General features: G+C 36.5%; 2 protein-coding genes and 1 pseudogene across 2 annotated transcripts; all 3 read left to right on the forward strand.

The window, feature by feature from the left end:
* Window positions 1–3206: 3206 nt before the first annotated feature.
* On the forward strand, window positions 3207–4175 carry LOC127193175 (olfactory receptor 4A16-like). Its single transcript, XM_051150503.1, has one exon. It carries the CDS (start codon window positions 3231–3233, stop codon window positions 4173–4175), a length of 945 nt encoding a protein of 314 aa, XP_051006460.1. The 5' UTR covers window positions 3207–3230.
* Window positions 4176–10668: 6493 nt separating this feature from the next.
* LOC127193176 (olfactory receptor 4A8-like) lies at window positions 10669–14693 on the forward strand (annotated as a pseudogene).
* A 3516-nt stretch (window positions 14694–18209) lies between these two features.
* LOC127193177 (olfactory receptor 4A15-like) lies at window positions 18210–19127 on the forward strand. Its single transcript, XM_051150504.1, has one exon. It carries the CDS (start codon window positions 18210–18212, stop codon window positions 19125–19127), a length of 918 nt encoding a protein of 305 aa, XP_051006461.1.
* Window positions 19128–24990: the final 5863 nt, after the last annotated feature.

A 24990-nucleotide genomic window follows, 5' to 3' on the forward strand; every position in this document is an offset into this window, starting at 1 on the left:
TTGAAAAGCACAACAAATTAACAACAAGTTAGTTGAAATAAGCACAGCAAAATTATTTAAAGCCTGGTTAGTCTTTATTTTTCACTTTGCTCTATATGTGTTTAAATATGCATGTGTAATATATTGATAACCTACGTTATCTATGATTTTGTTTTACTGGTATTGTACATCTCATAATATGATTCCAAAAATGTGTTTATCTTAAAATATTTATGTTAATTTAAAGCTGTATATATCAAATATGATAAAGTACAAAGAAAAATGCTTTTATATGTACAATATGTTGGCATTTTAGTAATTATTAAAATGACTCAACAAACATGTATGTCCCTATACATAGAGAAAACCATGGGCAGAAACATATTATCTACTGTCACATAGATTAAAAGTTGTTAAAATAATACTGTGTAAATTACAGTAAGCCTTTTTTCTCGAAATGTATTTAATTCACACTTTAAATTAAAGCATAGTCTTATAAGAGACTACTCTTATTAAATCTTTGAAAATGTGAGCTTCATAGTGTGCTATACAGTTTAGGGACTCTATTTTCAGACTTTTATGTTATCACTTAGATTATTCAATAGAGACTTTTTCTGGCAAAGTATTGTGCTAATAGTTCATTGTTTTAGAATGATGTGAAATAAATTGTTGGACTAGGAGTACTTTAACGCTTATGGCATTCAACAGGTACACAGATTTAAGAAGTGCTTATCTCTGATGTTGGCCATAATGATTAGGAAACACAAACAGGTGCGTCACAGAAAACCTGAAATAGAGTTCAGATTCTTCCCTCACATATTCCTTCTACTATCTACTAAATGCACATGAACAGAGTCCCTCTGCTTCCAGACAAAGCATGGGATTTCCCAGGTAGCTATTGCCAGCACTTACCTATGACTATATTTATAACTTACTCATGCACCTCAAAATGTCTTCAATAAATTTGTGGTTTTCAATTATTTGTATTCATGCCAATAACTTATTAACAGTTATTATGATGGATTTTTCCTTTCTCATACTGACAAACAGTGCCAATAACAGCTATCATTTATTTTGATTTTAGAAGGTGGTAAACAGGGCTTCAGGAACTTTATATGAGACAACAACAATGATGTGACCAGAGGTTGGAGATGTTAGCCCTGTCTCTGCAGAGCAAATGATGAGTCAGAAGCTTAGGGAAGCTTGTGTTAGGGCCCGAAGTGAATGAACCTGAGTTGCAGCACTTATCATGTGACTGCAGACTTCACATAATTCTCCACCACCCTATTCTCTGCCTCTATGTATCTGACAGCATTATAAGGTAAATTGGAAGCCACTATTTAGTTACATTAGTTAGTATACCCCATGTTCTTCAGGTTGACATTTAACTCCAAACTCTAATAAGCCTGGGAAATTTGTGTGACTCAGCAACATGAAAAAAAAGTTTTCATCAGAATACAGAATACAACAAATTAGGTAGGAATAATACTCTTTAAATTAACAAAAAAATTTACTTGCTGTATTTTTGTGTATGAGTGTTTTGCCTGCATGTATATATATGTTCCATTGCATGCTAGTGATGATGGATGTCAGAAGAAAGCATCAGATACTCTGAAAATGGAGTTACAGATGTTATAAGGCTCCATATGGGTTATTTAATGGAACCTGGGCCCTCTGTAATAGCAACAAATGTTCTTATCCATTGGCCATCTTTTCAGCATCTGCACTAACAGTCTTGTAGATAGCTGACTGGGAAGAATTCTGGAATCCTTGTCTTTAATTCTTTTTAATTTTTCCATGAAATTTGAGATATATTTATAGTTATATTTAGAAAAATACTCAGACACATGCCTTATCATGCTTAGTGTTGATGATTCTCTTTAATATGCTCCTCTTGGAAATCTCAACACAGAATTTTCACTTGAGCATTTCCTTCCAGGATCAGCTATATCATTGCGTTTACATCTGATTTCAGTGTCTGTTTTCTCATGTTTTACTATCCAGCTTGTCCAAGAGTTTTGAAAATAGAAAAATCTAGCTGATGAGGTATTTGTATTCACCAGTTCAAACTGGTCTAAACTTGGACAGTGAATATAAAGGAGCCATGAAAACCCATTAAAGACAGTGGTGCAATGAACAGAATTTTAACTATTTGAAAGCCCCAATGAGTTAGATAAAATAACTCCTGCAGACATAAATGGTACAAATAATTTATTAGTTATATGAAGATATTTACATTCAGCTTTCATAAAATTCAATGAAAGATCTTTGAAGACTGAAAGTCCTTGATATATGATGGTAAATATCTAGCACCACAATCTAATAGCAATGAGATGAATGCTTGTAGCAATCAAGATTATATTTTAAAGATAAACTCCACAAATACATCCATCCCAAGGAAAGACTATATTAATCAATACATTGACATCTTATTCAAATTCTAGAGCAATGATTTCTCAAAAGCCACAGCCTTGCCTCTGCTTTTTATTGCTGAAAACTGTACAAAAAAGTAACATTTTAAACAAGAAGAATGTGGTATAGAAGTTCACTGATGTCTTTCATCAAAGTTTTTCATATAATTTACTTTTAGATTAACAAACAAAGTGATAGATTTTATCATGGTGTCTTTATACCTTTATAATTTGCTTGTATTTGTCCCATTTAACCAATGCTATAATTTTTTGCCCCTTTTCACTTGGGCTGCTTCTTTTTCTTTCTCCCATTTGTTACCGCTTGATTTGTTTCCGTATCACACACATTCCAGTAATCTATTTGTCTCTTTATTTAAGATCTCTTTTATTAATGCACCTTATGTTCTAGTAAAATAATAACAATCCAGTCCAAAGCAGTAGATGTCAAAAATAATGAAGAAATGGCATAAATTAACAAAATGGAGAGAACCATACATAGAGTTGGTCAAATAGGTGGTTATTTGAAAAATAAGAACAAGTTAGATAAAACCCTAGCTAAACTACCCACAAGACATAAGACATTATATTTGAAGGCAGCTTACCATATAAATTTATATTCATAGGCTCAACAAGTCCTTTTAAGGGAAGGAGTTAACAGATGTTCTGGGCTCATCAGAAGAAGAACTAATAATGGTTTTTAAATATATGCTGCAGGTTCAGCCATGGCACGGATAATGATGATGTGGTCATGTCATAGTGAATTCATTGTCATGATGACAACTTCGTGGCAGGATCTGTTCAAGAGCTTTAATCAGTAATTCAAGCCTTTTAAAAGAGCCGATGGGACAAAGACACAATGTTACAGAGTTTGTTCTGCTTGGTCTCACTCAGGATCCTGCTGGAAAAAGAGCATTGTTTGTCATGTTTTTACTCATCTACATTGTGACAATAGTAGGTAACTTGCTCATCATGGGGGCAGTGATTGCCAGCCCGTCCTTAGGGACTCCAATGTACTTCTTCCTTGCCTATTTGTCACTTCTAGATGCCATTTATTCTACTACCATTTCACCGAAGCTGATGGTAGACTTGCTGTGTGATAGAAAGACAATTTCCTTCCAAGCTTGCATGACTCAACTCTTTTTAGAGCACCTACTTGGTGGTGCTGAAGTATTCCTTCTAGTGGTGATGGCCTATGATCGTTATGTGGCCATCTGTAAACCACTACATTATTTGACCATCATGAGTTGGCGGGCCTGCTTCCTGTTATTGGTGGTGTCCTGGGCTGGAGGCCTTGCACACTCTGTGGCTCAACTTCTCTTTGTGTACAACCTTCCCTTCTGTGGTCCAAATGTCATTGACCACTTCATCTGTGACATGTACCCATTATTAGGACTTGCATGCACTGATACATACTTTATTGGCCTCACTGTGGTTGCCAATGGTGGAGCAATATGTATTTTAGTCTTTATCATTCTCATAATCTCCTATGGAATCATCTTAAGATCTCTTAAGACTCACAGTCAGGAAGGGAGGCGCAAAGCCCTGTCCACCTGCAGCTCCCACATCATGGTGGTTGTCCTCTTCTTTGTTCCCTGTATTTTCATGTATGTTAGACCTGTTTATAACTTTCCTATTGATAAGTCCATTACTGTTTTTTATACAATTATTACTCCCATTTTGAATCCTTTAATATATGCCCTGAGAAATTCAGAGATGAAAAATTCTATGGAAAATCTATTGTGTAAGGTTTTGTCTATAGACAGAACAAGAATATCTTCTCACTGATTATGCTAGAATCGTAAAGTAACTAACAGGCAGCAAGTTTTAAGCAGCAATGACGGAACTCATTCAGCGTACCTGTGTAGGTGGTGGTTTTCTTATAAGAAACCCATAAGAGACAGAATATCATAAATAATCGCTCGAGATTAGAATTAAGTCTATGGCCATACCACCTTAAATGTGGCTGGTCTCATCTGAGATTAGAATCAATTTACTGAATAATTTCTGGGATATTAATAAATGATATAGGATTAGTTTATTAAAAGAAAAATATGTTCAATGAAACTTTCTTTTCTTATTTAAGACAAAAATAGGTGCTGAAAGAAAGTGGTCCATATTTTTCTCCAATGAAGAAAAGACATTTTTGTCCATATATCATCACTCACACTGTTGGTAATAGATACATTTCTGGAACCAAAGATAATTAGAAATGGAATTTCTTATTATTCTATCAAAATAGCCGATTACACACCTAATTGCTCATTATTTTAAGCTCACTCTTGCTACTTCAATGTCTTTGTATTTCTAGTTTATGGTACTTGGTTAGCAAATGAATTTTGTTTAATGACACAACCAATGTACGTGTTGTTAGACGGCTCTCTGTTTGGGATAACTCCATATCCTGATTTGTAAACATAAAACGTATACAAAGCCAAAGTTGTAAATATATTTTGTAGTTGTTATTACTAGTTAATGTGTTTAATCTTTTTCTTTTCAAAGAAAAATATTGTTTATTGTTTAATCATGATGCTGTAAAAATAGCACAGAAATGATTTCTATAAACATAACATATCCTAAAAGTTTTAATACGCTCAACAATTTTTGTACAAAATTTGAAATAGTTTATTTTAGTATAATTGGTATTTTTCTTTTCAATTTATATAAAAAATCAAGTTTCTTAGTCACCTTGAAGAATCAGAAACAAAACACATCAAATCCTCTTTCATTGTGCTATGAAAACTTTACTTATGTTTTACTCATATTTGTATTTTATTTTAAATATTTAAAATGTATGTTGATGGCCTGAATAAACCTAGAAAATCAAAAGAATTCTTAAGCGAGTTATTTCTCAACATCTCATGTAGTTGCCCATATCTTCTGCTTTTGTGAAATAGCATCTCAAACTTCAGAATCAGTCCCACAGACCAGTGAGCTTTATTGACTATATACCCATGTCACTTAATCATATTACATAAAGTAGCAGGTACAGATTTCTGAGATAAAGAAACCATATCTAATGTATAATATGCTTATTTCCTTAATTATAGCCTAGTTTAGAAATCTCACTGTTTAAAAAAGTTACCTTTTCAAACAGCAAAAATGTATTTTTGAAATTTCAAAGAGCTAAAATTTTGTTCTTTGTGTTCATTAATTTTTCATTAATTAATTATTTACTTTACATCCTGGTCAGAAGGTCTCCTCCCTCTTCTCCTCCCAGCCCTTCTCTCTCACCACCCTTCCCCTCCTCCTATGCCCACCTCTCTTTCTTCTCAGTGAAAGGAAGGCCTCCCATGAGTATCAACCCAAGCTTCTGGCATATCAAGTAAGACTGGGCACATCTTCTATTGAGGCAAGACAAGGCATTCCAGTTAGAAGAAAGCAAAGCCAGACAGCAGAGTTAGATCCATTCCCTGCAGCTACTGTTAAAGGTCCCACATGAGGACTAAGCTGTGCATCTGTTACATATGTATGGAGGACCTAGAAATGTCCCATGGATGCTCTCTGGTTGGTGGTTCAGTTTCTGTGAACCCTTATGGGTCCAGGGTAGTTGATTTTGTAGGTTTTCTTGTGGCGTTCTTAACCTCTCTGTTTCAGTACTTTCTCCTCCTCTTCTGTAAGATTCTCCCAAGTTCTACCCAATGTGTTTCTCTGCATCTGTTTTCATCAGCTGCCAAGTGAAGTCACTCAGATGACTATTATACCAGCCTCCTGTCTGCAGGTATAACAGAATATTAGTAATAGTGTCAGTGGTGGGTTCTCTCTCTTATGGCATGCAACTCAAGTTGGGACAGTCATTGGTTGGCTGGGTTGAAGGTTTTGTGTGTGAGTTTGTGTCACTCTTCCTCCACTGGAAGTCCTGCCTGGCAACGGAAGGTGGGCACATAAGGCTCCATGTCCCCCGCTGCTAGGAGTGTCAGGTAGGGTCAACCCCATAGACTCCCTGGAACCTTCCCATTCCCAGGGATGCTCCCACCCATTTCCATTCTCTCCCAGCCTTCCCTCCATTTCCACACACCTGACCCCAGTTTCTCTCCCCAAGCCCACCATCATCCAGTTCCCTCCTTCCCTCTACTTCAGATGTCTATTTTACTTCCACTTCTGTTACTTAGCTTCGTTGGGTCTGTGGATTGTAGGATGGTTATCCTGTACTCTATGGTCAATATCTACTTACAAATAAGAACATGCCACGTGTGTCTTTTTGAGTCTGGGTTACCTCACTAAAGATGATCTTCTCAAGGTCTATCCATTTGCCTTAAATTTATATGATATCTTTATTTTTAATAGTTAAGTAATATTTCACTCTGTAAATGTACCACATTTTTTTATGCATCCTTTAATTGAGGAACATCTAGGTTGTATCCAAATTCAGGTTATTACTAATAAAGCTACTATGAACATAACTGAACAAATGTGCTTGTGAAATGGTAGAACATCTTTCTGGTATATGCCCTGAGTGGTATAGCTGGGTCCTGAGGTAGAACTATTTCCAACTTTCTGAGAAACTGCCAGATTGTTTTCAAAGTGGTTCTATAAGTTTGTATTGCTACCAACAATGCAGAAGTGTTTCCCTTGCCCCAATCCTAGCTTGAATGTGCTGTCACTTATATTATTTATCTTAGCCATTCTGAAAGGTGTAAGATGTAATCTCAGAGTCATTTTGATTTGCATTTTCCTGATGATTAAGGACATTGGATATTTCTCTAAGTGCTTCTCAGCCATAAGAAACTCCTCTGTTGAGAATTCCCTTAGCTCTGTAGCCCATTTTAATTGGGTTATTTAGTTTGTTGGTATTTACTTTAATGAGTTCTTTATGTATTTTGTATATTAACCCTCTGTCAGATGTAGAATTGGCCAAGATCTTTTCCCATTCTCTAGGCTGCCATTTTGTCCCATTGATGGTGTCCTTTGCCTTGCAGAACCTTTTTAGTTACATGAGGCATCAATTATTAATTGTTTATCTTAGTGCTTGAGCTGTTGGGGTTCTGTTCAAAAAGTTGTCTCCTGTGCCAACGAGTTCAAGGCTATTCTCCACTTTCTCTTCTACTAGATTTTTGTGGATTTGGTTTTATGTTCAAGTTTTGATCCACTTGGACTTGAGTTTTGTGCAGGATGATAAATATTGATATATTTGCTTTCTTCTACATGTAGACATCTAGTTAGGCTAGCATCATTTGCTGAAGATGATATCTTTTTCCACTGAATGGTTTTTAGATTCTTTATTAAAAAATTAAGTGTCTATCTGTGTGTGGGTTTATATCTGGGCCTTTGATTAAATTCCATTGATTTGTCTACTTTTATGAAAATACCATACAGTTTTTATTACTATTGCTCTGTATTACATCTTGAAATCAGGGATGGTGATACTTCCAGTTCTTTTATTGTATTGGATAGTTTTATCTATGCTGGGTTTTTATTTTTGCATATAAAATTGGTAATTGTTCTTTCAAAGTTTGTAAAATTTGTGTTGGAATTTTATGGGAATTGCATTGAATCTGTAGATTGCTTTTGGTAAGATTGCCGTTTTCCTTATGTTAATCCTACCACTCCATGAGCATAAGAGATTGTTCCATCTTCTGATATCTTCTTCAACTTCTAAAAAGTTATAGTTTTTGTTTATTCTTCTCTCCTACATTATATTTAAGCCACAATTTTACCTCTCCAAGTCTCCATTTCCTCCCCTACATGCCCCTCCTTTGTCCTCCCATAGCCACTCCTACTTTAACTTCAGGAACGATCAGGCCTCCCAGGGACATCAGCCAAACACGCCATAACAAGTTACAATAATACCTGCCTCTTACCGCGTGTCAAGGCTTCATGAAGCAACCTAGGACGAGGAAAGGGTCCAAGGGCAGGCAAATGAGTCTGAGGTACACTTCCACTTCCATTGTTAGGAGCCACACAAGAACACTAAGTTAGACAGTCATAATGTATATGCTGAAGACCATCTCATGTCCGTACAGTATCCCTGATTGTCACATCAGTCTCTGTTAGCCCCTGTAAGCCCTGCTAGGTTAATCTCTGGTCCATGTTCTCCTGGTGTCCAAGGCCCTGCTGGCTCACACAATTCCTCCTCTTCCTTTTCCTCTTTCTCTTTCAGTTCTTCCTCTTCCTCCTTCTCTTCCTCCTCCTTCTCTTCCTCCTCCTCTTCCACAGGGTATCCTGATCTCTGCCTAATGTTTGGCTATGTTTTTCTGCATCTGCTCCCATAAGTTGCTGGATAAAGTCCCAGTCCCACAACTTGCTTGGTTACAGAAGATGGTTGCAGTTAAAGCTCCATATGCCCCATTACTAGGAGTCTTCACTAGGGTCACTATTGTAGATTCTAGGGGGTTTCCACTGTACTAGGTTTCCACATCACCCCCCAAAAACCCTCCAATTCCTAGTTTCTGGTCCTTCCACCCCTTACCTTGTCCCTCTGTTCTCATCCCTATCCACCACACCCCAGTCTTGCTTACATAATATTAGCTCATTTTAAATTTCCTAGCTTCTTATCTGAACTTTTACTGAAATTACTTTCTTTTACTTTCTTCATGTCACTTTTTAACCTTTACTCAAACTTAATTCTGATGCGAAACTTACTGCTTATTATAGTTAAAAATAATTTAACTATGAATGTGTGTATTCTTAAAATACACCCTTATTTTTAGTGGTTTTTACTTTATTTTTTACTGAAAATAGATTTTTTTACATACACAATGTTCGGACTATGGTTGTTCCTTCCCCAACTTTTTCCGTATCCTCCTCACCTCCTCACCCATCTAAACTTATATTCTTTCTCCCCCTTTCAGTAGAAAACAAACAGGCCTCTGAGAAGATAAAAATGATAGAAAAGAACATATAATAAAATAAGATAAAATACAACCCCACAACCCTAATAGAAAAAAGAAACAAATAGTAAACAAACATAAAATCACAGAGCAAATAAAAGCACCTGGCCATCACAGTAAGCCTCTGTTCTTTCTGCTAGAGTGTTGTGGGAAAATCATCTGTGACTTCTTCTTTAATCTGATTAAATATTCCTTCTCATTCTCATGTATTTTATATTGTGTAGCTCATTCATAGAATTGTAAAAGTTATTCATTAGAATTTTTCTGTTCACATCATAATTTCTATATCCTGTGGGGTGGTTAGCTACTCTTTCTTGCCAAGATCCAGGCCATTTATTCTCTAGAGGGGTTTCCAAGGGAAGAAAGCAGATGAGGAGTGATTTATTTCTTAATTTGAATTTGTTCCAAATGTTCTAACTGCTATCCTGTGCTGCCCTGTCCCTCCTGTCCATTGGATTCATGATGGTGTGGCCACCACACATGTTAAAGGAAAGATTACTTTCCTAATAGACTGACCCAAGAGATTGTGCAAACTCAGTTATACCCAAGCTGAGAGTGCCTCAGTTTATGTTTAGCGTTTGAAATGTTAATTTTTTTGTCTTGTGCTTGTGTGTGTGTGTCCATCACTGCTTATAGAAGGTTTTGAATGCAGTGATTTGTTGAGATGAGAGAAAGGTCTTAAGTAGAAAAGGCTTTTGGAATAAGAAAATGTCTGAAGAGATCTGATTGTGTTGATGAAAAACCTTGGGTCAGTTTTGAAAGAGGTTGAATTTCAGATTTTTCTTTGTTAGGATAAAACATCAGTACCAAAGTCCAGTGATGGATGCTACTGTCAATCCTTATAGCAAGATTTTGGTGGTGGAATGAAAGGAGAAAAATCTATGTTCCTAAGTGTAGTGTTAAATGTGTTATTTAATTTTATTTTTATTTGTTCCATCCAATATAGGCTTAAAAGTTAATCGTTTACTTAGGCCAATTTTTACATACTTCTGTAAGCATTATTGTCTATGAAAATAATTTCACAGAGGGCAAGAATATTCAGCTAGTTTATGGAGTAAGTATTGGAATTTATATCAAGGGGTTTTGTATCTGTCTATAAATGTCTTTATAGATTTGTTTAATTCAGTCACCTTTTCTGTAGCTAAGAACCTTGGAACTTTTGTTTGCTCTTAGGTACAGAGATTTACTCAGGTCTTAACAACAAACCTGGTCACTGTGGGCTCAACAAAATCACCTATAGAGAAATATTGTTATCAACAAGTCAATGGTGCTTCATGGAAGAGAAATTTATTAGATGCTTATTAAAAATCACTTGGGAAGCTCATCTAGAAAATGAGAATGAGGACGCTGTCCACAATAAAATGATGCTCGGCTATATTTACAGTTTCATGGTGGGTGTTATCCTGAGTTCTTTCCTCTGAATCTATTCCTGAGTGATTGGGACAGATTAAATGGGACAGAGCAACAATGTGACAGAATTTATTCTGCTGGGCCTCACTTAGGCTCCTGCTGGGAGAAACACATTGTTCCTCATGTTTTTACTCATCTACTTTGTGACAATGATGGGAAGCCTGCTTGTAGTAGGGACAGTGATTGTCAGCCCTTTTCTGGCTGCCCAATGTACTTCTTTGCCTGTTTGTCACTCATGGATGCCATTTATTCTACTGCCTTCTCACCCAAGTTGATTATGGATGGAATTTGCAACATTAGAACAATTTCCCTTTCAGCTTGCTTAGGCCAGATATTTGTAGAGCATTTATTTGGTGGTGTGAGGTCTTCCTTCCGGTATTTATGGCCTATGATCACTATGTGGCCACCTGTAAACATCTGCACTATATGGCTATCAGGTTTGCATTCTCCTGTTGGTGGCAGCCTGTGCTGGAGGTGTTGCCCACTCTTTGGTTCAAGTTATTTGTTTAAAACCTCCCTTTTGGTGGGCCCAATATCATTGATCACTTTATCTGTGACATGTACCCATTACTGGAATTAACATGTACTGACACTTACTTAATTGGCCTTATTGTGGCTGCCAATGATGGAGTAATTTGTATGATGGTCTTTTTCTTAATATTTTTTTATTTTATTAATTTATTCATATTACATCTCAATTGTTAGCCCATCCTTTGTATCCTCCTATTCCTCCCTCCCTCCCTCTTCCCCTAGGCCCCCCTCCCCTATGTCTGTGACTGAGGGGGGCCTCCTCCCCCTGTATATGCTCTTAGGGTATCAAGTCTCTTCTTGGTAACTTGCTATCCTTCCTCTGAGTGCCACCAGGCCTCCCCATCAAGGGGGCATGGTCAGAAATGGGGCACCAGAGTTCATGTGAAAGTCAGATCTCATTCTCACTCAACAGTGGAGAATGTCCTGTCCATCGGCTAGTCTGGGTAGGGGTTCGAAGTTTACTGCCTATATTTTCCTTGGCTGGTGCCATAGTTTGAGGAGGACCCCAGGACCAGATCTGCCTGTCATAAAGTTCCTCTTGTAGGTTTTCAGGACTCTCTGAATCCTTCTATTTCCCCATTCTCCCATGCTTCTCTCACCTAAAGTCTCAATAGGATGTCCTCCCCTCTGACCCACGTTCCTGGTAAGCAAAGTTTTTTATGGGACGTATCCCTTGGACTAGTGTCTCGATATAAGTGAGTATAAGCTTCTGTAAGGCAGGTGACGCTGTCAACAGAACAAAGTGACAGCCTACAGACTGGGAAAAGATCTTCACCAACCCTACATCTGACAAATGTCTAATATCCAAAATATATAAAGAACTCAGGAAATTAACGCCACCAAACCAAATAACCCAATAGAGAAATGGTGCTCAGAACTAAACAGAGAATTCTCAACAGAAGAATATCAAATGGCTGAGAAACACTTAAAGAAATGCTTGTCCTCAGGACTTTCTCCACAGTTGAGTGGAGAGTGCAGTCTGACTTTCACATGTACTCTGGTGCCTCATATTTGACCACGTCCCCTGAATGGGGAGGCCTGGTGGCACTCAGAGGAAGGATAACAGGCTACCAAGAAGAGACTTGATACTCTATGAGCATATAAAGGAGGAGGAAGTCCCCCTCAGTCACAGTCATAGGGAAGGGGAGTAAGGGGAAAATGGGAGGGAGGGAGGAATGGGAGGGTATGAGGGATGGGATAACCATTGAGATGTAATATGAATAAATTAATAAAACAAAATTAAAAAAAAGAAAAAAGAAAAAAGAAATGCTCGTCCTCGTTAGTCATCAGAGAAATGCAAATCTAAACGACACTGAGATTCCATCTTACACCCATCAGAATGGCTAAGATAAAAAATTCAAGCGACACCACATGTTGGCGAGGATGTGGGGAGAGAAGAACACTCCTTCATTGCTGGTGGGAATGCAAACTAGTACAGCCACTTTGGAAATTTATCTGGTGCTATCTCAGAAAACTGGGAATAGGGCTTCCTCAAGACCCAGACATCCCACTCCTTGGAATATACCCAGAAGATGCTCCAGCACACAACAAGAAAATTTGCTCAACCATGTTCATAGCAGCCTTATTCATAATAGCCAGAACATGGAAACAGCCTAAGTGTCCCTCAGTAGAAGAATGGATAAAGAAACTGTGGTGTATGATGGTCTTTATCCTTCTCCTAGTCTCCTATGGGATCTTACTAAATTCTCTTAAGACTCATAGTGAGGAAGGCAGATGCAAAGCCCTGTCCACCTGCAGCTCCCACATCATAGTGGTTGCCCTCTTTTTTGTTCCCTGTATTTTCATGTATATTAGGCCTGTATCTAACTTTTCTATTGATAAATTCCTGACTGTAGTTATTACCCACATGTTGAAACATTTTAATATATACTCTGAGAAATTCAGAGATAAAAAATTGTATGGAAAAACTTTGGTATAAAAGATTAACTATGGACAAGGGATTCCAAGATGGCGCCGACCAATAAATCACGTATCTGATCTACTCCGAGGAGACCAGAGACATAAGAGGAGCAACAGATCACTGGACTTTGAGAACTGTAGGTGAGTGGGGCCCCAAAGGCCACAGACCAAACAGGGGGCTTACCCCCCTGGGACAAGCAACATCCCAGAGTTACTAAATGCACTCCTCAAACTCTGGAACAGAATCCACATGCAAACTGCAGCCTGTATATTAAGCACAGACTTGCTGTTTGGGGAGGGGATTTTCCGGAGTCCCCAACCAGAGGAGTCTCAGTGAAGAGGGTGAATCTGTCCTAGATCCTCCTTCCACACCATCCCAAACTGCGGAGGATACCCGCCCAGGCGGAGTGGAAGGACCCAACAGAGAGAGCTAAAGTGTGACTGCAGCTCACTGGCCATCCAGGGCCCAACCTAACACCAATCACAGGGGACTGAGCCTGCAAACAGAGGCAATGAGAAACCAGCTTGGACTGCTTCCACAGACCTATGGGGAGATGTGGGTCTTGCCTACAGTGATAGCTGAACATCATAGCCCTACAGGAAGACCGGGTTCCACTGGCTTCCGCCAGAGCTCTGCAACCCTATTGTTCCTACCCAGCCACAAGGCACTGGCCCTGCACTCCCTGAACAGAGGAGCCTAGCCAGGCAGGCACTCCCACATTATAGGGAGACGAGGCATGGGTGGGTCGTGTTTGCAGTGTCTAATTGCTGACCTAGAGCGTTAGAGGAGTGCCATAGCCTGGCGGGAGCTCTGCAACCTTAGGCTTCCTAACTTCCCAGCTGCAAGGCTCTGGCCCTGCACTCCCGGATTGAGAGATCCTAGCTCGGGCTCTGGGCCCTGAGCAAGGCAGGCACTCTTACATTATTGGGAGACGAGACGTGGGAGATGTGGGTGGGTCATGTTTGCAGTGTCTAGTTGCTGACCTAGAGCATTAGGGGAGTGCCATAGCCTGGCAGGAAGATCTGGTTCCGCTGGCAACCACCAGTGATCTGCAACCCTAAGCTCCCTAACCTCCCAGCTACAAGGCTCTCGCCCTGCACTCCCCAAATGAGAAAGCCTAGCTGGGGCCCCTGGCCCCAACAAGGCTGGTACTCTCACATTATCAGGAGTGTACCCACAGTGTCTAAATGCTGACCGAGAGCGACCTTGGTCCCTCCAGGCATATAGTTCTGGGAGAGGTTAGACACCGCTACAGGGTATAGAGACAGAGCTAAAAGACAGCTACACCCCAGATGATCTGAACTACCTGGGGTGTGGACTACAAAGCCACAGGAAGGACAGGCAGCTGGGATCCTCTGAAGGGTGGGGGCCTGGCGGCACTCAGAGGAAGGATAGCAAGTTACCAAGAAGAGACTCGATATTCTAAGAGCATATATAGGGGGAGGAGGTCTCCCTCAATCACAGACATAGGGGAGGGGAGAAGGGGAGAAGTGGGAGGGAGGGAAGAATGGGAGGAAACAGGGGAAGGGCTAACAATCGAGATGTAATATGAATAAAATAATAAAATGGAAAAAAAGATTAACTATGAAAAGATTAAGAATGTTTTCTTACTGAACACATACTAATTCCAAATCTTCAAACAGGCAATAAACTCTAATAAAACATGATGCAGTATGCCCAGGGAATTCTTTAGGTGTGCTTTTCTTTATGCAAAGACACTGAAGAACAGAATCAATTTTTCATCAGGGTTAGAATTAATCTAATAGAAAATTACCTGAAGATAAATTATAAATGACAAAGATTTTTTATATTATATATACACATAATCAACATATAACTAAGCTAATTTTGTAACTATTTTTAGTTAATTTTAAATGGGTGTTATAAAATGGGTCTATTATTTCTTAAGCAGTAAACTAATCCATATTTTGAAATTTATGATAGTCTACATTCATGAGAAATTATTAAGAACAATACCTAGATACATTTTTTTGGAGGGGGAAGATTTCTATTATAATTATTTGCTATTTTATCTGTATGGCAGATTTTAAAACCTGCTCATTGTTTCTGGATTCTTTCTATTTCCTGGGTCAATGTCTATACATTTTTCATTTTGTATTTTGATACTGCATGATATTGTGATTAGCTAAAGATATGAATAGTTTTGTTATAGGAGATCTGATTGAAAATAACACCAGTTACAATTATTGATGGCATTTATATATACTTCTTTGGCCAGACTGGACCTCAAGTTGTCCAATCATTACATTTTTCTAAGTTATTATGCTACTGTAAATCTGTAGTTATTGTCCTTTGGGCATCTCTGGAGATGCCTAGTCGACCTTCAGAGTTACAAAGGTCCCAATGAATGTAATTAGAGGTAAATTGCCATTGACGATACAAAGATAGGGTGATTGTCATTGTGCAGTGTATAAAATATCCACAGACTTTGTTCTTTCCTTAGGATGTTTGTTTATATCAGTGCTCATGTAGCTTGTTTTTCAGAATCTGAAATGACAACCTAAGAGAGCATGATGGAATACAGATTAAGACTATTTCCTTTCTTCATGGAACCTGAGTTCAACTATACCTACAGTCTAGTATTCCTGAGAGCTGCAATGTTTCAAAGGGTATTTCATTATTTTATTTTATTTTTATTTTTTGGTATAAGACACAAATTACAACCATTTTTTATTAAATAGTCATGGTCTACAACAAAATTCACTCATGTAGCCTCAGCATGAATATTTAATATTTATTAACTACTTCAAGAAATGTTGCCAGAAGAAAGATTTCAGATTTCTGTGTTGAAAATCAAGACTAATTTTCTATAGGGTCTTCCAAGTATTCAGTTGAAAATTCCAACAAAATTAAAAAGTAGTACTTCATTTTCTTCTTCTGAAAGATTGATCAATAATAATTCTTACAAGCATTAAGACAATTGTTCAGGTGGAAATCATTTCAAAATTTGGACTAGTGCTTGTCTCATTGTTCTGTCTCTTAAGAGATGGAGTCAATGTGTGAAGCCATCATCTTTCAGGACTAGTAACCAGGTACCACACTCCTGATTTTGGGCCAAATGACTATGTCCTTACATAAATAAAGATATATATTTTTTCTAAGAGTCTTTTAAAAATTATCCTATGTGATTGTGATAATCATTCCCAGTAAGGGTCCTTTGTGATTGTAAAAATGTATGTAGATCCTTATAAAACTGAAATGATTCTAGATGCCTGAGTATAAAAATCCAGAATATATTTTCCTGCTTACTGTTCTTAGCAGTTAATTTCTAGTGTAACTACCTGAGGAATCTTGCAGTGAACAGGTAGTTGATAGTGCCCACTCAGACCTCTTAGCACTGTTTAATATGTGAAGTATTGAAGGATTATGTAGAATTGTTGAATGAGGCAGTTTAAAGAAACTAGAACAATCCTTAAGCATACTTCTACTGTAGTTGATATAAATGTCAGGACAAGTAAGAGGAAGAACAAAGTCAGTCGGGCTTAGTGAAGTGAGGAACACATGAAGAACACAGAACAGTGGTGGGTGCCCTATGGAAAATGATACAGGGCAGGAGGACAGATTTTTAATGACCGCATGTAAGTATAATGACAGAATAGTGCAGTATAGGGAGTAAATTGATGATATATAATAAATGAAGGGGAAATACAAGAACAGTCTTTTTGAGAGTGGTGAAAAGGTGGGCTGGTTAGATGACTCAGCTTGTAACAGTGCCTACCATGGACCCTGATGGCTTGAATGTCATTGTCCTTCAAGACCACATGGTGGAAAAAGAGAATCAACACCTGAAAATTGTCCTCTGACCTCCTCATATGTGCCATGGCATATGCTCATGTGTATGGTATAGTGTTTTTGGTATATAAAATCAAATTTTTTTCTGTCTCCTCTGTCTCTTTCACACACCCTCAATTCTTCTGTCAGTTTCATCCTTTCATATAAAACTCTTTGTTTTTTCTTACAGCAATGGTGCAAATATAAATCATATTTGCAACAAGACATATTCTTTCATGTTTTCTCATATAAATCATTTATAATAAGCATGTGTATCATATAATTTTATGTATAGTTTTATGCTTATTTGTATAATGCTGAACATTCTTTTTGGAGTAATTGATATTCTTTTTAAGTGGACATTTTATATTTAATATATTTTATGTTCCATCTATTTTTTTTGTTTTGTTTTTGTTTTTGTTTTGTTTTTTTTATTAATTTATTCTTGTTACATCTCAATGTTTATCCCATCCCTTGTATCCTCCCATTCCTCCCCGCCCCCATTTTCCCATTATTCCCCTCCCCTATGACTGTTTGTTCCATCTATTTATTACCACTTATTTTACTATCTTAAAATTTGTTCCTTCCTGTGATTGTAACTAAAACAGAGAAATATGCCCTTATGTACCATGACTTTAATTTCTTGGAACAAATTTTTGTCAAATTGTGTCCAGAATACAATATTTACATCATAATTCAGAGTAGGAAAATATCTTTTTCATCTACAGAATAATTTGTTGCTGATTTGACAGGTCTGGACTCACGTGTCTTTTTATTTTTCTGTTTATACTTAAATTTCAGTATCCTATAATGTTTTAAAATATTGGATATATTTCTCTTCATTGCTTTTTAAATATTAAAATTAAGTTGTATTTATTAAAATATTTATTTTTTATTTTTGATACAATATAATTTATTCTGTGGCATTCTTTTATTAATTGCTTGCTTGGTTTTGTTTCTTTTATATACTAATTTATTTTAATTTTACATATATCTTTAATCCATCTTTATTCTGTTTTTGCTTATTGTATTAGTTTTATATCTGATTATTTTCAGATACTAGGTAGTTGTAAAAGCTAGTTATTGCAGCTCATTTATTTAACAATCTGTTCTTTTTCTGCATGCGTCTTTAATTTATTTCTCTTTCTGTTAGTCTGTAACACCACTGAATTTGTACATTCCTATTTGTGTTATCTAAAAGTTCCTGAATAATATAAGTTATTGTCTCTATTTTCTTATTTCCAGAAGGAACAAGCACTATTTAAAAATTTCATGAAGTCACTGCTATCATTTCAAACAGTTTGTTTGACCAGTGAGATACAAATATGAGAAGGATACATGGAACAAAAAAGCAATGTGACTGAATTTGTTCTCTTGGGCCTCACTCAGAGTCCTGAAGGCCAGAAAATATTATTTGTTGTGTTCTTGGTCATCTACGTTGTGACTATGGTTGGCAATCTACTCATTGTTGTGACTGTTGTGGTCAGCCCAAGTTTAGATGCACCCATGTACTTCTTTCTTGGCTACCTATCATTTATGGATGCTGTTTATTCAACCACAGTTACACCAAATATGATTATCGACTTACTCTATGAGAAGAAAACTATTTCCTTCCAAGCTTGTATGACCCAGCTTTTCATAGGACACTTGTTTGGCGGTGCCGAGATCTTACTCTTGGTAGTCATGGCCTATGATCGGTACGTGGCTATCTGCAAACCCTTGCATTATCTGACCATCATGAACCAACGTGTGTGCATTCTGCTATTGTTGTTGGCCTGGGTTGGAGGTTTCGTGCATGCTGTAGTCCAACTCCTCTTTGTGTACAACCTTCCTTTCTGTGGTCCTAACATCATCGACCACTTCATCTGTGACATGTACCCCTTATTAAAGTTGGCCTGCACAGACACCTATGTTATTGGCCTCACAGTTGTTGCCAATGATGGCGCCATCTGTGTGGTCATCTTTATGCTGTTGCTACTTTCTTATGGGGTCATTCTTCACTCCCTGAAGAATCTCAGTCAGGAAGGGAGGCACAAAGCCCTGTCCACCTGCGGCTCCCACATCACTGTGGTAGTTCTTTTCTTTGTTCCCTGTATTTTTATGTATGTGAGACCTCCTTCTACTTTACCCATTGATAAGTCATTGACTGTATTTTACACTGTTATCACCCCCATGTTAAATCCCCTCATATATACGCTGAGAAATGCAGAGATGAAAAATGCAATGAAGAAAATTTGGACAAGTAAAAGGAAATGAAGCGAAAGAGAAAGAGGTCATAAAATATAGCTACTAAGAAAGAGACCAATCTTCTCTAGGGACTTGTCACCCTGACAGAATATCCAATACACAATATAGAAATCCACAGGAAAGCCAGAAGATTATTTCTTTTTTTAAATGTTTTTAAAAATTAAAATTTTTTTATTAATTTATTCTTGTTACATCTCAATGGTTATCCCATCCCTTGTATCCTCCCATTCTTCCCTCCCTCCCCTTTTCCCCTTATTCCCCTCCCCTATGACTGTTCCTGAGGGGGACCTGCTCCTGTGTATGCTCATAGGGTATCAAGTCTCTTCTTGGTAACCTGCTATCCTTCCTCTGAGTGCCACCAGGTCCCCCCTCCAGGGGACATGGTCAAATGTGAGGCACCAGAATACGTGAGAAAGTCAGACCCCACTCTCCACTCAACTATGGAGAGTGTTCTGCCCATTGGCTAGATCTGGGTAGGGGTTTAAAGTTTACTGCCTGTATTATCCTTGGCTGATGCCTTAGTTTGAGCGGGACCCCTGGGGATTATTTCATTACACTGTTTCTCCTCAACATTAATAAATAAGCACAATGAAAACAATTAGTATGTAAATTCTTCCAATGAAGAAGATGCATTTTTAAGATTTTCAGAATTTGAAAAAAAATACATATTAAATCTGGGCAAAAAACCTAGTTTTATACAGACTAAAGATTTATGTGTCATACTTAACATTATACATTTATTTTACTTAATGGAAAAATTTTTGTGTATTTCTTAAATACATTTAATTTTTTTGAGAGCTAAGAAAGCTTATTGTCAATAATATGGCTTGTTATTTACCTCACAATATTAAAAAGCATATTAATATTTTAATTATAAATTTTATTTTTTATTTAAAAGAGACTTTATTTATGTAAGTATGCTAAAATTTCTTAGTATACTATTATTAAATAGATATAATATTACAGTTTTTAAAAAAGACTTATTTATTATGTATACAGTGTTCTGCCTTCATGTATGTCTACATGTCAGAAGAGGGCACCAGATCTCATTTCGAGGGTTGTGAATCACCATGTAGCTGCTGGGAAATGAACTTGGGACCTCTGAAAGAGCAGCCAATGCTCTTAACAGCATTGCAGTTTTAATATTAATGATATGGAGGCATATACAAAGCTTCATACAAAAAATCCAAACAAACAATGAAGATATATAGAAACATAATCAAATCTGATTTTCATGATTGGAAAAATCATATGAATTCATCTGGTGGCTACCATCTTTGAAGATGTATTTTCATAGTAATGAAAACAACACATTAAAATTCTTAGTTTAGAATCTGATGTCTTACTATTTTTCAATGTCTGTTTTCTTCACAGCTCATGGCACATTGAAAGAGAACAGCTTCTGCCTTCCATATGTAAAAATAACCCATAGTCCATGAGGTACAGCAATACAGTGCAGTCTGACAGTGGGTGTTTTAGGAAACACTATAGACAGAAAATATGTTAGGAAAACATAGTCTAGAGAAATAAAGTAGTGGATTTGTTTGTATTCTTCCTAGTACCATGCTACAGTGGGGGGAGTTGGAGGAGTAGAATATATTGTATATATAAACAAATAGCTGTAAAGTAGTGAATTTGTTCGTATTCTTCCTAGTACCATGCTACAGTGGGCAGTTGGAGGAGTAGAATATATTGTATATATAAACAAATAGCTGTAAAGTAGCTGCCTACCCTACATCTAACAACTCTTCATTTTCGGGTTTATTGAGTTTTATAGAAAGTTTTATATTTCCCACTCCCTCAGAATGCCTCATTGATTGAATTTGCACATTGATCATCCTTGCATAAAGTGTATCTGGTCTTCTCTATCCCATGATTCTATATTCCCATGTGTCCAGAGCTGACCCTCTGGGATTGGGTAGTTTACATGGGAGGTCCTATGGCTCTTATATTTCTGACTCATCTTTTATGAATTCTTCGAGCCTTAGGCATAGGACTTTGCATTGTACATCTGTCAGTGGGGATTGGTATGCTGAAGTAAGTTGCTTACCCAACATTGAAGATTCACAAATCTTTCTAGTAGTCTCTGACTTGGTGCAAAAGAAGCCTCAAGGAATAAGACCTACACTAATATGAGGGTATATGAGAAAGTACTTTAGAGATTGTAGTAGGTTAGGAAAATGGGTTAGTTAGTTCTCCTTAAGGGTCAGCCCCTTACTAGCCACGGGAACGCGAGTAGGGCTTACAGCACCAGGGATTAATTTCCTTCCACTGATCAGGCCTTAATTCCAATTAGACTGCTGTATGAGAGTCCTGCCTCAGAGAGGAGGCATCGGGGTCAGTTACTAGCTCAGTTCCTCCAGGTCCTCTGTCTGAAGTGTGTAATGTCATAGGCAAAAGTGTATTATCTTCAAGTTATGGAAGCATCTACAGGCAATGGCAACAGCTCTGTTATTTTAAAAATATCTATTTATTTATTTTGTTGTTTTTTTTGGAATGCATATATGAACTCCATTTGACTAATTATCATGGATTTCTAATCTTCCATTGAATCTAAATGTTGACTTCATTTCAACTAATATATTTTTAGTATTTATTTAAACTTAAACATTAATTTAAATCTGCCTAGTGATTTATACATTCCTTAGTTTAAGTTAACATTTATTTATTTATTTTTACCATAATACAAAAATATCATTATTCTAATTAGTCACAGATTGCTCACAAATACACAGCCTCTGATAATACAACACAAAGAGTATTTGCAGATATACTCTGATGACTTCAGCTAAGAAAATGGCTGATACGCATGACATAGGTGGGGAGGTGACAACCTCTGAAGTTTCTCTATAACAACTATTCTGTTAAAGTCATTAAATTCACTTTTAAATAGGTCTTTTCTTATTATCTTCACTATTTATGTATTTTCCTTACTCTTGTCTTTCAGTCAGACTTTGTCTTTCACATTTTAATTTAATTTAATTTTTGCCTGAATGGCAGATCTTGCATATAAAAAAAGTTGTACAGACAGGTCAGGCCTTGTTCACAGGGTCCACTTCTTTGGAGACAATGAATTTATTTTGATGTCTCTTAGGACAGTAACAGCCACAGAGGCCATTGGATCTTTTGTTGTGTAGTCTTTGACTGCCTTTCACTAGCTCCCCTTGGTGTTCTTCTTTTGATAATGTGTACTGAGAAATGTTCCAAGATAAAGGAATGGCAATGGAAGCCTTTCAGGCACTGTACATGCACTGAAAATCCTTGTGTTTTCCTTGTATTCAGTTTGATATTTGATTTATAGTATACTGAAACAAAGTACGTAGAAATAATTGACGCCATGAATATCCTTACAACTCTCTCTGACACAGATTCAGATCTTACCTAAAGCTTACAGTCTAACAGTGCAGAACAGACACTTCCCTATTATAATTTCATTATATTGCTAATAAGTCAGACCCTATCTCTTGGGAGCACCTCTTTCCTCTAGGGACTTGACCAGGGAAGAAACCTGCTTGGGAGAGCTTGCTGAATTTGAATTCATTCCAAATATTTGAACAAATAAATCTACTATGGCGTGGAGTAGTGAGTCATGGGCTGTATCTGCACATATAAATTGAGAAATTGTTCTTAAGGAAGAATGGGTCAAGGGCATTTTGAGAACCCCATTCCATCTTACATAGAAAATGATTTTGTTGGAATTCAGTCCTCAGACTAGCATGCTCTCTTGTTATACCTATTACTGTTCCCAGAAGTTTGAGTAAGGTTTGAATTTCCTGGGTGAAATTGGGCAGAAATACAATGAGGTATTTTAACTAAGAAAGAAGAAAATTATTTCCTGGGAAGATGATACTTGAAATTAAACTGAAGCTTAGCTTGGCAAGTAGAAATACTGACATTTAGATAGTTAAATGTAAACACATTTTGGTTGTTTCACAAGAAATTATTTTGAGAAAAATATTGTCTCTTTTTTTAAGTGTTGTTAAATTTTGTGGTTGTTTATTTCAGACACCAAATAATGGTCCAGGTCAGGTTGATTTAACTAACAGATTAAGCTTTGCGCAACAATGAAAATAGATATCTTTATTTCTCTACGAAGTTTTTGTTTTCTACCAGGTAAGAATTCATAGCTACAGTTATATAGTGAATGCTGTTTGTAAATGATTTTAAATTATAGACATTCGGTGGGCAGTTTCATACCTCTCTGGAAGAATGAGTGAGTGGGAATCTGGTATCAAAATATTTGAAGCAATGATCAATTGTGGTTATTTCTAGACCTGTACATAAGTTATTAATGTATTTTATTATCTAACCATAGGTACAAAAGATATCTGACTTCCTGAATGAAAGAAACATTAATTTTCTAGACCTATGGCAAGTCCCAAAATACACATTTACAAAACAGCTGAGAATGGATGCCAGATGAAAATTTCTGTAATATCTTGAAATACAATGGATGGCTAAAATACCATATATTCTTCCTAGGGCAAATGAATTTAATAACAAATTTATAAAAATACAGAAATTATTAGAAAATTCTAGAGTCTGTTTTAGTATTATATTACACAGTTATTTATTTTCTGTAATGACAACAACAAAGTATATATGTTAAACATAACAAACTAATCAGTTTAGTACCTTTTTTTATGAGTGTATTTTGCATAAAACATGTACATGTAATTTGTTTTAGATACATGAAGTAGAAAATATATATGTCTTAACAATCATGCTGTAATATAAAAGAATAAATCTCTACTATGCCCTTGAAGATTATGTGAGGTTTCATAAATAATCTTCCCATGTGTGCTAAAATATATTCAGAGACTAACTCATGCTAAGGATAAAAATTAACTGCTGCTAGATAAACAGACACTTTTAATTATTATTATAAAATACTGGTGTTGTATATTGTGATTTTATATTTCATTTTGAGAAAACATCATTTTTCTTTAATATTTGAGATTATAATATAATGGTAATATTTTTTTCCTTTTTCTCTTATTTTCCCAATACTCCTTACTTTTTGACAATGACATATTCTTAATAAGCTGCCTTAATTTTTTAAAAAGACATTAGACATTAATTTGGAAGTATGTTGAGACTATTCTTCAATTTTTGTGACAAAATATTTGATAATTGGCATAATAAATTTTGGTTCTAATTCTAATTTTACTATGCTATGCAAATAATTAAATAATAATCATATATAATTAAATAGTAATCATGTTGGTTGGTAGAACTTCTGTCATATCACAACTGGAACTGAAAGTTGAGGAGAAATGAACATACACAAAATAGCCTGCAACTCAAGGAGAACTGGAAATGATCATTTTACAGCTTTATGTCCTACAACAGGTGTGCCATGTCAGTCTGTTTCTTCAAGCCTGGGTCTCCTGAATGAAACGAAGCAGTTATGTGAATGCCTTGAAGAAAGCACATCATGGCTGTCACACAGTGAACTATCAGATTCTTGCAGGCCCCTATTTTAGTTCATCTTACCCTAGGAATTATTCTTTATATTTTGTTTCTAGTTTTTTGTGAGTTAGGCTTATCACTCTAGGCTACAATTTGTGTGTTTCTATGTGTGTGTGTATATGTATGTGCATGTCTATGTGTTTGTGTCTGTGTATTTTAGTGTGCACATCTCGCTTCGCATCCCTCTCCTAGTATTTTTGTGTGGAGTCCACTTATTTGATCCTATTTAAAACAGGTGAATATTATATTTTCTTATAAACATTTTAATACCAAAATGAATATGTCTAACAGATATGATTTTAACTTAGTCTAAAATTCGGTTCATGGGAAATGGGTATGGTTTTATATCCTGGTTTTTATTTATATTTATTAAATTAAGAGAGATTTTATGATTTATTCT

The sequence above is a fragment of the Acomys russatus genome, chromosome 8 (assembly GCF_903995435.1).
Source record: "Acomys russatus chromosome 8, mAcoRus1.1, whole genome shotgun sequence".
Lineage (NCBI taxonomy): Eukaryota > Metazoa > Chordata > Mammalia > Rodentia > Muridae > Acomys > Acomys russatus.